The following is a 13320-nucleotide window of genomic DNA, read 5'->3' on the forward strand; positions in this document are numbered from 1 at the left end:
TTTCTTCAAAGTGTATTGAGAATTTATTTGATAAAGCACAAATTGTGCCGCACCTATAATACACAACTACTCAATTGGTATGCTCAGTCAAAGTATCACTGGAATCTGGAGAACAGGTTGTATGTTTGACACACAAGAGATGTCACACGGAAAAGAGCTCAAATTATGTTTTTTTAAACACTGAGTTGCTCTGAGGAAATATACATTGGCATTGATAATTGAATGTAAAAAACAATTTATACCTACTGCCTCACCTTTTAGAGTCTTTTTTAAATGAGAAAGCAGGCCACCGAGCCTCTGCTGGTCAAAGTAATCCACCTTCCCATTGAAGAAGAGCTGGGGGGGTACGTATGCATCTGGAAGCACAAAAATAAAGTAACCAGAAACATGGATGATGCGTCACCACTCCTCAAAGCCAGTCAAAGGATCATCACTCCACAAGCCCAGTCATGGGATTAACCATTTCACCCACCCAGTAAATGGGTCACCACTTCACACACCCAATCAACGGATCACCACTTCACACACAAAGTCAATGGGTCACCACTCCACACATTCAGTCAACGGGTCACCACTCCACACGCACATTCAATGGATCACCACTCCACACGCCCAATTTACGTTTAGGTTTATTATTGACACGTGTACCAAAGAACAGTGAAAAGCTTTGTTTTGCATACTATCTAACCAGATCGGACATACTATAGATAAGTATAATCAAGTCAAACATAGATTTTGGAAGGACCGTTCAGAAACCTGATAACAAGACGGGAAGAAGCCTTGTGGTTGTGTGCACTTTGAAGCTTCCGTGCCTTTTGCCAGATGGGAGCAGGGAGCACAAAGAATGATCGGGGTGGGACAAGTTTTAGACTGGGCACAAGGACTGCAGATGTTGGTTTACAAAAACAAGACAAAGTGCTGGAGTAACTCAGCGGGTCAAGCAGCATTTCTGGAGAACATGAATAGGTGACGTGTTCTCCTGAGATACTACCTATCACCAGCCAGACGTGTTCCACCCCACCTCTCTAACACCTTTCTTCAAACTGATGGAGTAAGAGGGGAGAAAGCTGGCAGAGAGGTAGGGGTGGAACAAAGTCTGGCAAGTGATAGGTGAATACAGGGGAGGGGAGAGTTTAGTATGGCAGATAGTTGGACAAAGGCCAGAGGTGAAAAGTATAAAAGTGTGGGAGAAGGAGATAAGGATAGACGATGTGTGAAATATGAAGTCAGTGTGAGAAGCAGAGGTGGAAGGGGAATGGGACAAATGGATGAGCAGGTCACAAGGAAGAGAGTTGGCAAATGGGGGTTGCGAAATGGGTGGTGATGTTGGTAGGTTAGTTACCCAAAATTGGATAATTCAATGCTCATACAATTTGGGTGTAAGATACCCAAGTGGAATATAAGATACTGTTCCTCCAGTTTGTGTGTGGCATTTCTCTGGCAATGGAGGCAACCCAGGACAGAAAGGTCAGTATGGGAATGGGAAGGGATTGCTGACCATTTTAATTCCTCTTCCCATTTCCATTCAAATTCTGACCTTTTTGTCTCACCTCCACCTCTCTTCCAGCTCACCTTCCCTCCCAGACCACAAATGGTCTGAAGAAGAGTTCAGACCCAAAACGTCACCTAACCATGTTCTCTACAAAAGCTGCCTGATCTGTTGAGTAACTCCAGCACTTTGTGTCAAGTCTTTGATTACGTTGACTGCTTTTTTGAGGCAGCATGAAGTGCAAATTGAGTCAATTGAGGAATGTCTGGTATGTGTGATGGACTGAGCTTTTTCTCCAACTCTCTGCAATTTCTTACGATCTTGGGCAGAACTCTTCCAAAACGAAGCTGTGATGCAACTGACAGTATGCTTTCTATGGTGCATCTCTAGAATGTAGAATGTCTCCTTGGAGACATGTCGAATTTCCTCAGTCTCTTTCAGGCAGTAGAAGTATTGGCATGCCTTCTTAACAGTCGCATCATTGTGGTTGGTCCACGACAGATCATTGCTAGTATCAACACCAAGGAATTCGAAGCTCTCAACCATTTTCACTTCGGCACCGGTTTGGCCGGGCGGCCAGCTCTATGGTTTCAAAGTTCTTCCATTTAAGAATGACGGAGGCCACTGTGCTCTTCGGGACCTATAATACTGCAGAAATTGTTTTATACCCTTCCCCAGATCTGTGTCTCAACACAATCCAGTCTCGGAGGTCTACGGACAATTTATTCGTCCTCATGGCTTAGGTTTTGCTCTGACATGCACTGTTAACTGCGAGACCTTATATAGACAGGTGTGTGCCTTTCCAAAACATGTACAATCAATTTAATTTACCACTGGTGGACTCCAATCAATTTGTAGAAACATTTCAAGGATAATCAATGGAAACAGGATGCACCGAAGCTCAATTTTGAGTGTCATAGCAAAGGGTCTGAATACTTATGTAAATGTGATATTTCAGTTATTTCTTTTAATTACTTTGCAAAAATTTCTAACCTGTTTTCCCTTTTTTATTATGAGGTATCGTGTGTAGTTGATGATAAAAAAAATGAATTTAATCCATTTTAGAATAAGGCTGTAATGTAACAAAATGCGGAAAAAGTGAAGGAGTCTGAATACTTTCTGAATGCACTGTATGGTGAGGTTGGATAAACTTGGATTGTTTTATCTAGAACGTTGGAGGGGAGACCTGATAGAAATATATAAAATTATGAGAAGCATCGAAAGGGTGGATAGTCAGAACATTCTTCCCAGGGTGGAAACGTCCAGAAGGCATACTGTGGCTCTAAAGTTATAGGGAGTACATTTAAAAGGAGATGAGCCTATATTTTTTTTTACACAGAGAGTGATGGGTCCCTGGTATCCTGCCATAGGTGTGGTGGAAGCAGATGCGATAGTGGAGTTTAAGAGGCTTTTAGATAGACATATAGATCTGCAAGGAATGGAGGAATATGCATCACGTATATGGATTATACGTGATCCATTTGGATTCTGGATTTGGATATGGATTAGTGCTTGGTATATGACTATGGATCAGGGCGGCACAGTGGCGCAATGGTAGAGTTGCTGTCTTACAGTGGCAGAGACCCGGGTTTGATCCTGATTACGGGTGCTGTCTGCACGGAGTTTGTAAGTTCTCCCTGGGACAGCTTAGGTTATTCCCAGGTGCTCCGGTTTCCCCCCACATTCTAAAGACGTGCAGTTTGGTAGGTTAATTGGCTCCTGTAAATTGTCCCTAGTTTGTAGGGTAGAACTAGTGTGTGGGTGATTGTTGGTTGGCATGGACTCGGTGGGCCAAAGGGCCTATTTCCACGCTGTATCTCTAAACTAAACTAAACTAAATGTGCAGGCAGAGAAGGTTAGTTAAATTTGGCATCATGATTGGCACAGACATTGTGGCGGTTCGATCTGTTCTTATGTTGTACTGATCTATGTTCCAAAAGAACAAATTCTTCATCTCCATGTTAAAGTGACAACTCTCATTCTGAGAGTATACATTGGAACGGACTCCTCATTCGAAGAAATATTCTCTTTGAACTTAAACCCTCAACAGTTTCAGAAAACGTATGTTCCTGTAAAGTCAATCCTTACTCTTCCACACTCCAGTGAGAACAGACTAATGCACATCAATGGTCCACGTATGATAACAGAATAAACATGAAGCTGGTTCGAGAAGGCAAGTTTATGCGTCAGGATAGAACTGTGTGTTCTTATCATTCATAACATACAAGTGAGATAATGACCCCACCATCACTCACGATTAAACACTGGTCTATACCTTCACTTGGTATTGCTGATGGATTCCTCAGTCTGTATTCATCCCAATAACTTCGCAAAGCAACAATCAGTCGATGCAAGAAGCACACCATGTATTCAGGAGGGCAAAGAATTGTTGGATTCTGAAAAGGTAGAGAAAGATTTCTGGCTGTTAGCACTATAGCAAGGGTTCCCAACCTGGGGTAAATTTACCCCCAGGGGGTAAATTCCGCCTCCCCAGGGGATATATTTGTTGATTCTGGATTTGTACATATTTTTTCTCATTGACTGACTTAGTTCTGGTATAATGTTCATCATTAACATAGAAACATAGAAACATAGAAAGTAGGTGCGAGAGTAGACCACCAGGTCCGTCGAGCCCGCACCGCCATTCGCTCATGGCTGAACACTAAACAGACACACTTACCCACAAACAGTAGACACAAGACACAGGACACAAGACACTACCCTCCCCTTTATACCGCTATCACCCCTCTCCACCCCAAGAACCTCGTGATCTCCTGGGGGAGGCAAAAAACCGGATAAAAACCCAGGTCCAATTCGGGAAAAAAATCCGGGAAATTCCTCTCCGACCCCAATCCAGGCGATCGACACTTGTCCAGGAGATCACTCAGGTCTTACTATACTATATTAGTATACATTAGTTGTTCATAAGTAAGTGAAATAACATTGTTATGTGCTATTAAAGATGCCAGGGGTAAACGGGATGAAAAAGGTTGGGAACCCCTGCACTATAGTGTTTGAATTAGTAAATGTTGGTTGGCCAGATGAAGGCAATGAGGGACACTTCTGGATAGTTAGTCTTTCAAAGTGATCAAATGTTCCAATTTCCTCATAACATTGGATACGTGTGGCTTGACACCTGTAATCTAGGAAGCTGTCAAAGACTGAGAGTTGTGAATCTGTGGAATTCTCTGCCTCAGAAGGCAGTGGAGGCCAATTCTCTGGATGCTTCCAAGAGAGAGTTAGATAGAACTCTTAACGATAGTGGAGTCAGGGGATATGGTGAGAAGGCAGGAACAGGGTACTCATTGTGGATGATCAGCTGGCTCGACGGGCCGAATGGCCTACTCCTGCACCTATTGTCTATTGTCTAAGATGGACAATGCAGGGTATGGGGACAGAATGAAAAGAGTTAAATATGAGTGACGGAGGAGAAGGTTGGGGAAAGGAGTGTGGAGGGTAAGGATTGTGGAGAGTAATGCGACAGGAGGGACAAGGAAGAGGAGGATTGGGAAGAATGGGGTAAGATGTGGGGTGTTTGATGAGTAGAGAGGTGGTAAATGAGGAAAAAAGGCTCATGGAAATGTACCATTTGTACCATCATACCAATGTACGTTGATGGATGGGGAAGGAGCTAAAAAGCTGGGGTCAGTAGGAAAGGTGAGAGATTCTATTAGGTATGTTGCAAAACCTACCTGAAGCGTCTTTGAAAATCTTCCGCTGCGGGTGTGCGCGATTTTGGCGCCGTTTAGAGGGGGCGGGTTTAAAACGCGATTTTCTCTAGGCTGTTCAAATCGAAGATGTTCAGCCTAGTTAATTATTAACGAAAAATCGCTGGAAGACCCCGTCGCAAAAGCTATTATTAGGTTTAAAGCCCTTGAATAATAGTTATAGTAGTTTAAAAATCAATCTCTAAACCCGCGACCGCCAGCAACCGCAGGGTCTCATAAAGCAGGCAACTGAAGGTAGGTTGTATATTTTTACATTAAAAAGGGCTTCTAAAGATCCCTTTATACAAAGTTTAATATTGCGAGTAGCTCATTTTGGGCCCATTATATCGCGCAGTATTTTTCTGGGCATTTGAGGCACAAATCTACCGCAATGTGAACGTTCTAAACCAGCGCGTTCCACAGGGACCCACTAGAAAGCTGATTTAAATGGGCATTTATTTACAGCAATTGAACACTGAATTCCTTCCATTTGGTCTATAAATTAATGTAAATGAGATTTAAAAATCATGTTTTATTGTGAATTATTTGTGAATATTATTTGGACATTTAGGCTATATAAAAATGTTAATCATTTATTAAGAAATGGATAGATGTTTAGATCTAGTAATTGAAGTCTGAAATTAGCTACAATTAGGTAACTAACTAATTATATGCTTTAATTTCAGGTCATCCAAGTAAGATTATTTTATATTTGTTTCAGAATGCTTCAATCTATGATAACTGAAAATTTCATTCAGTTCTCTTAATTTTTAAGAAAGTTATGGGCTTTTGACTGTTCACGATCACAACTTTTTTGTTATGTCCATAGAAAATCAATAGGGAACAAGATGCTCATTTCAGAGTATGAAAATGGCCATAACTTTTTAAATACTTGAGATATGAAAGTGAATTAGGTGTCAAATTAAACTTATTTTTATGCTTTATCTGATGGGATAAATTACAGACTTGATTTTTAAAATCTCAAAATTTTGTAACATTGCTAATTCTATTAGCAAGAGGTGGAAGACTAGCTAGATGGTGAGGAGGTAACTTAGGGAAAAAAGGTCCAGCCAGGGTAATGGAATTATGAAGATGGATTCTGAAGAAGGGTCTCCACTCGAAACGTCACCCACTCCTTCTCTCCAGAAATGCTGTCTATCCCGTTGAGTTACTCCAGCTTTTTGTGTTTATCTAATGGAATTAGGAGGTGGAAGAGGGGCATGAGAAATCTTGGCAGGTGAGTGAAATTCTGAACAGATGTGGAAGGAACCTCTTTCCACCAATAATTGAAGGTAACTGAGATTAGTTGCATAGCCAATTGCAATATAAATTGGATGAATGCCAATTGTGGAGTTTAAGAGGCTTTCAGATGGACACATAGATCTCCAGGGAATGGAGGAATACAGATCATGTGCAGACAGAGGAGATTAGATTAATTTGGCATCATGTTCGGCACAGACAAAAGTAAATTCTCCTGAATGCAACTTAAGGATTCTGTGCCTCTATACTTTTCATACTGACTGAATCCCTGTTAATATTCAAACAACTGAAATTCCCGAGTTTGTAGAAGCAGCATTCCCTGGAACTATGATACTTGTTTCTGGTTTGCTGCTATTTCAAGTTAGACAATAGACAATAGACAATTGGTGCAGGAGTAGGCCATTCGGCCCTTCGAGCCAGCACCGCCATTCAATGTGATCATGGCTAATCATCCCCAATCAGTACCCCGTTCCTGCCTTCTCCCCATATCCCCTGACTCCATTTTCTTTAAGAGCCCTATCTAGCTCTCCCTTGAAAGTATCTAGAGAACTGGCCTCCACCGCCCTCTGAGGCAAAGAATTCCACAGAGTGTTTCCTTATCTCCGTTCTAAATGGCTTACACCTTATTCTTACACAGTGGCCCCTGGTTCTGGACTCCCCCAACATCGGGAACATGTTTCCTGCCTCTAGCGTGTCCAAACCCTTAATAATCTTATATGTTTCAATAAGATCCTCTCTCATCCTTCTAAACTCCAGAGTATACAAGCCCAGCCGCTCCATTCTTTCAGCATATGACAGTCTCACTATCCCGGGAATTAACCTTGTAACCCTACGCTGCACTCCCTCAATAGCAAGAATGTCCTTCCTCAAATTAGGGGACCAAAACTGCACATAATACACCAGGTGTGATTTCACTGGGGCCCTATACAATTGCAGAAGGACCTCCTTGCTCCTGTACTCAGCTCCTCTTGTTACGAAGGCCAACATGCCATTCGCTTTCTTCACTGCCTGCTGTACCTGCATGCTATGAAGTTTTTCCATCCCCAACATTCTCTTCCTGTGTTGATGTGGAACAGATGATGCCAACACCATGCCATACCTTTGTTCAGCAGCAGCTGGTGAGGTTACAGAACAGGTCCTGTTGCTGTGAGAAATCAAAATTTGTCAGCTCCTTCACACTGCTAACTACATAATCCAGCTGGTTTGTGCTCGATCCTTGAAGACAGGAAATCAATCCTGGTTCCATGCTAATGAGCAGTTAAACAGATTTAGAGCAAGTGTCCATTTACTTCCATCCTGACCTCGAATCGTCGAGTGAGACAGCACAGAAACAGAACACTGAATCTACTCTATCAACCACTATAATAATCCTACTTCTTTACCACCATCTCCACCTGGATTCTACCACACACTAAACACTATCGGCAATTTACATTCACCAAATAACTTATGAATCATACATCTTTGGGATCTGGGAGGATACGCTTGCAATTATAGAGCGAATTTGCAAATCCACGCAGATAGCCCCCGAGGTCAGGAGTAAATCGAGATCTACGGTGCGATAAGGCAACTGAGCTATCAGCTGTGCCATTATACCGCCCAAACTTGAATTTACATAATACCTTTACGACAAAAAAAAGGTCAAAGACACTTTGTAGGAAACTTATTTGAGACCAAATAACATTTAAAACCAATCAACATTAAGATGGGGAAGCAAAGCTTGGTCTCAGAACTAAATCTTAAGAATATAGAAACAAGTAACAGCAGATGCTAGGTTAGAAAAGAGGGCACAAAGTGTTGGAGTAACTCAGTGGGTCAGGCAGCAGCTTTGTAGAACATTGATAAGTGACGTTTTGGGTCAGGACCCTTCTTCAGACTGTTTGGCGGGGGTGGCGGGATGAAACGCGGGGCGGGAAGTGAAATAAAGCTGTAAGAGTGGAGTGGCAGGACAAGGGCTAGGAGGTAATGAATACAGGTGAGGCGGGTTTTTTGATTGGCAGATGGTTGGACAACAGCCAGAGATGAGCAGACAGGTGTGAGATAAAATGATTGAAGAGGTGCCAATGGTGAAAGTTCATACTGTAGGGTTAGAAACATAGAAAAATAGATGCAGAAGTAAGCCATTTGGCCCTTCGATCATGAGCTGATCATCTAAAATCAGTACCCTGCTTTTTCCCCATATCCCTTGATTCCTTGAGCCCTAAGACCTAAATCTAACTCTCTCTTGAAAACAAACTCTCTGTGTAAGCTGCCCAAGCGGAATACGAGTTGTTGTTCCCCCAGTTTGCGTGTGTCTCACTCTGGCAATGGAGCAGGATCAGAATAGAAGGGTCAGTATGGGAATGGGAAGAGGAATTATAATGGCTAGCAACTGAAAGATTCTTGGTCTCGCCGATGTACAGAGATCTCATCGGGGCACCAGATATAGTAGATGAGCTTAGACGAGGTGCATGGGAAATTTGTCTCACTTGGAAGAACTGCTGGATTCCCTGGACAGAGGTGAGAGAGGAGGTATAGGAATAGGTGTTGGAGGGGGTGGTTTGAGTACAAACGTATGTGACCCAAGGAGTTGCAGTGGGAGCGGTCTCTGAGGAAGGCGGTAAGGGGTGGGAATGGGAAGATGAGACTGGTAGTGGGATCACGTTAGAGGTGACAGAAATGTCAGGGGATGATGTGTTGGATATGGAGGCATCCCTGAAATTCTATCCTTGTTCTGTCTGGTTGGAGGGAGAGCAAGAGCAGAACCACAGAGAAGACATGGGTGAGGGATTCACCTATGATAGCAGGGAGTGACCATATTTGCGAAAGAACAAGGATATTTTGGATTCCAAGAATGGAAAGCCTCATCTTGGGAGCTGATGCTGCGGAGACAGAGCATCTTTGCAAGAGGCAGGGTGGTAGAAGTGTAGTCTAGATAACTGTTGGAGTCAGTAGGTTTGTAGTAGATGTTAGTCGTTAGTCTATCCCCTGACATGGAGACAAAGAGATCAAGAAAGGGGAGAGCGGTGCTAGTGATTGTCCAAATTAATTTGAGGGCAGGATGGAAGTTTGAAAGAAATAGAGGCAGAAAAATGTAAAGAGGAAACTTTAAAAAAATAAAATTTTAGAAGATTTTGTTTTAAATCTTTATGAGATGAAAGTCAGGCTAACTGTATATCACATCAAACGTCAAGCAGTAATTACATGATTTTTTTTAAATAGTCACTTAAGCATGGCATGAATGATGGTGGTGGCAGAGGTGAAGAATCCCAGGAATTTGGGCAAGTTAATAATCTGGAATTTAAATATAAACATGGTCACTCATACCAAGGATGTAGTAAAAAAAAATGCTTCGGAACAAAATTAAGGATCTCTAATAAAGCACAAAGTGCTAACTCAGCGGTCAGACAGCATCTGTGGAAGGAGTGGCTAGGTGAAGTTTCAGGTCAAGATGTTTTTTCAGATTGATTGTAGTAGGGAGAGAGAGCTGAAAAAGAGGTGGGGACAGGACAAAGCCTTGCAATTGATAGATGGATATAGATGAGCGATGGTGGGTTGTCACAAAGATGGACAAAGGATAGAGGATCGAAAAGGAGACAACGTGTAACAGATAAGAGGAGTGAAATGTAAAGCCAGAGGAAGGGTTTATTTGTGGAAGGGGATGGGAGGATCCAGGAAAGAGAGAGGGAAAAGTGGGGGGGGGGGGGGGGGGGTTACTTAAAGTTGGAGAATTCAATATTCATACCATTGGATTATAAACAACCCAAATGGAATATGAGATGCAGTTCCTTAACTTGCTTTTAAGAAATATTTGGATATGCATATGGATATGCAGGGTATGGAGAGATATGGATTATATGCAGGCAGATAAGAGTTGGTCTTGGGATCAGGTTTGGCAGAGGCATTGTCTGCCGAAGGGCCTTTTCATGTGCTATATTGTTCTATGTTCTACTTGCACTTGGTCTGCCAGGGACTGCTGGATCTCCTGGTTGCTAACCATTTTAACTCCCCAGCAGCACTGTCTAGGCACCCACTGTTTTTTGTGTAAAAAAAAACTATCCCGCACATCTCTTTTAAACTTTGTCCCTCTCACTTTAAATCTATTGCCCTCTAGTATTTGATTTCTTCATCCTGGGAAAAATATTCTGACTGTTTACCTTATTTATGCCTCTGATAATTTTACATACTTTTATCAAGTCTCCCCGCAACTTCCGGCATTCCTGAGAAAATAAACGGTCTGTCCAAACTCTTCCTGTCCAAACTCACCCCCTAATCCAAGCATCATTCTAGCAAACCTCTTCTCCAAACCCTCTACATCCTTGAGGGAGGAGATGCAAGTGTTACATCTGCGGTTTCAGGGCAATGTACCTGGGGAAAGGCGATTTGGTGGGAAGGGATGCAGTTGTCAATGTAGCAGAGAAAGAGTTGCGGAATGGTACCAGGGTACATTTGGAACAAGGATTGTTTGAGTGTCCATAACTACACAGGGAAGGGACAAAGAGAAGAGATAAAGACTTTGCCTTCCATCACAGTGAGGAGATGTTGGAGACTCACTGTGATGGATGTTTATGTAAAACTGTGTTAAGTGTGGGTCTTGGATTGTGTTGTAATGTTAAACTGTAGAAATTATATTTCGATCAAACCTAGGTTTGAATGACAATAAATTGCATTCTATTCTATTTGACGATGGAAATGAGAGGTGTGAAAAGAGAAGTTGTTGAGGGCGAGGACCAGTTCCACCAGGCGGAGGAGAGTGCTGGTTGAGGGGAACCAATTCGGTCTCTGCTCAAGGAAGAACCAGAGGTCCCCAAGTTCTTCCTGGTGGGGAATGGAGGTATAAAGGGACTGTACATAATGATAAAGATGTGGCCATGGGGTCTAGAAATGTAAAGTTATTTAAGTATTGAAGAATGTGTGGTGTTAAGGATGTAGGTCAGAAGGGACTGGACAAGAGAGGGAGGGACACGGTAGAATCAAGGTATTTGGAGATGAATTCGTTGGGCAGCAGCAGGCAGAAACAATGGGTGTGCAGGGCAGTCATGCTTATGATTTTGGGAGGGAGATATGGGGAGTATGGACTGGGAACAGAGGGTGTAGGCTGTGGAGGGGGATATAGATGATAATATTGGTAACAGTCCAGTGGATGATGACCAGGTGTTCATCAGTGAGGTGATGGTAATGCTATGAGATGTCCAAGAGCTGGCTCCTGGCCTTAGCAGTGTAGCAGTCAGCCTGCCAGACTACAATTGCATCTCCCTTGTGGATTGTTAACAATATTGGGATTGTTACTGAGTGAGCGGAGGGCTGTGCGTTCATAGGGGATGAGACCGGAGTGGGTAAGGGAAGTGGAGAAGTCATGACAGTTGATGTTGCGCTGGCAGTTGGCAATAAAAAGGTCCAGAGAGGGTAGAGGCCAGCAGGCTTAGTCTAGGAGGATGGGACATGTTGGGGTTTGAGAAGGGGACATCACTGGGAGGCGAATACTCATTGCCAGGAAAATTGACCCGGACTGGAGGCAACAGAAGAGCTCAATATAATAATGGCTCAGAATTAATTGAGGTATGGGATGCAACGGTAAAGTCTCTTTGAGGACAGACTGTTCAGGATTGGAGAGGCAGGTCAGAGGGGATGGTGTAAACTAAACAGATCCAGGCTCTGAGGAGGGGAGGAGGAGAGGGGGGCCCAGGGGCATTACCATGGAGGGAGGATAGTAGCTCAGAGAGGAGGGGGGTGTTCGGCGTGCTGTAGGAATGCAGGAGTAGGAGAGATGGCATGGTTAGCATCGGAAGGGACGTGTCGGAAAGGTAGCAGGACCTAGAATTGTCGGTATTTAAGGTCCCTGGTTTGGAGGCAACTGGGGAGGCAGTAGAACCCAGCAGTGTCAATCAAGGGGAAGCTGTCAGAATCGACTCCTCCGGCCGGGCAGTGACCAGTGGAGCCATCATACACAGCTGAGTTGACAATCCCCGGCTTGCAGGCGACTGGGGTGTGGTGAGGGTTGCCATTGGCAGTCCCAGTCAATGTGCAGCCAGGGTGGCGGTGTGGGTTGGCATGACGGCGTCCCTAGAATCTCTCATGGTGGTTTACTCATCATCATCCATAGAGCTAGTCTGGCACATTCAGTGGTGATATGTTAAACTGGTACGTGCCCGAGTTGAACAAGGCAGCTCACCACAAAAAAGATATTCATACCTATATTAACACAACCGGTAGTTCAGAAGTACCGTTTCTATCATGTTCCTCTGCACCTCAAGGAAAACCTAATCTAAATATAAATTCAAAATTCACCAGAGAATATTTAAAACATTTAATCCTCAGCCATCAAAATCAAAGACCATCCCGTCTACAGGTAGAGAAAAAAAAATCATTTTTCACCACTAGATGGTACAATTGTGCAAATATTGCTCAAAAGATTATACTAAATAGAAAGGAGAACGCCACAGGGTTTGAACACTGCAGGACCAAAGCCAGTGTCTTCAAAATAAATAAGAACTATTATAATGGTATGAAGTGGAGTTGTCTAAGGTGGACTGGGGAAAAAAAGATTAGATAGGCCAGTAGAAGACAGGCCTGGGGTGTAAGCTGCCCAAGTGAAATATGAGGTGCTGTTCCTCATATTTGCTCATAGATGCAGCACCTCATATTTTGCTTTGGCAGCTTACACCCCAGCGGTATGAATATTGACTTCTCTAACTTCAAATAAGCCTTGCTTTCCCTCTCTCTTCATCCATCCCATTAACAGGTGGGGGACCATCATTCTGGCAGGCAGGTTTGCCACTGTTCCACGGGTGGTTTTAAACTGAATAAGGGGGGGTGGGGTGTCGAATGGGATAGTTGAGGATGGAGTTAAAGGGAAAGGGTTTCTTAAATGTGTGAGCGGAGTGA

General features: G+C 43.3%; 1 protein-coding gene across 4 annotated transcripts in view; it reads right to left on the bottom strand.

Moving 5' to 3' along the window:
• The window catches only part of rnf123 (ring finger protein 123), a 204342-nt gene that overhangs the window by 134959 nt on the left and 56063 nt on the right, over positions 1-13320 (bottom strand). For all 4 annotated transcript variants that reach the window (XM_033036858.1, XM_033036859.1, XM_033036857.1 and 1 more), the window contains exons 20-21: positions 3765-3885; positions 255-356 (exon numbers count right to left, since the gene is read on the bottom strand). In XM_033036858.1, the coding sequence (XP_032892749.1) occupies positions 255-356; positions 3765-3885 (223 nt within the window). The remainder of the gene's footprint in view (positions 1-254; positions 357-3764; positions 3886-13320) is intronic.

The sequence above is a fragment of the Amblyraja radiata genome, chromosome 18 (assembly GCF_010909765.2).
Source record: "Amblyraja radiata isolate CabotCenter1 chromosome 18, sAmbRad1.1.pri, whole genome shotgun sequence".
NCBI lineage: Eukaryota > Metazoa > Chordata > Chondrichthyes > Rajiformes > Rajidae > Amblyraja > Amblyraja radiata.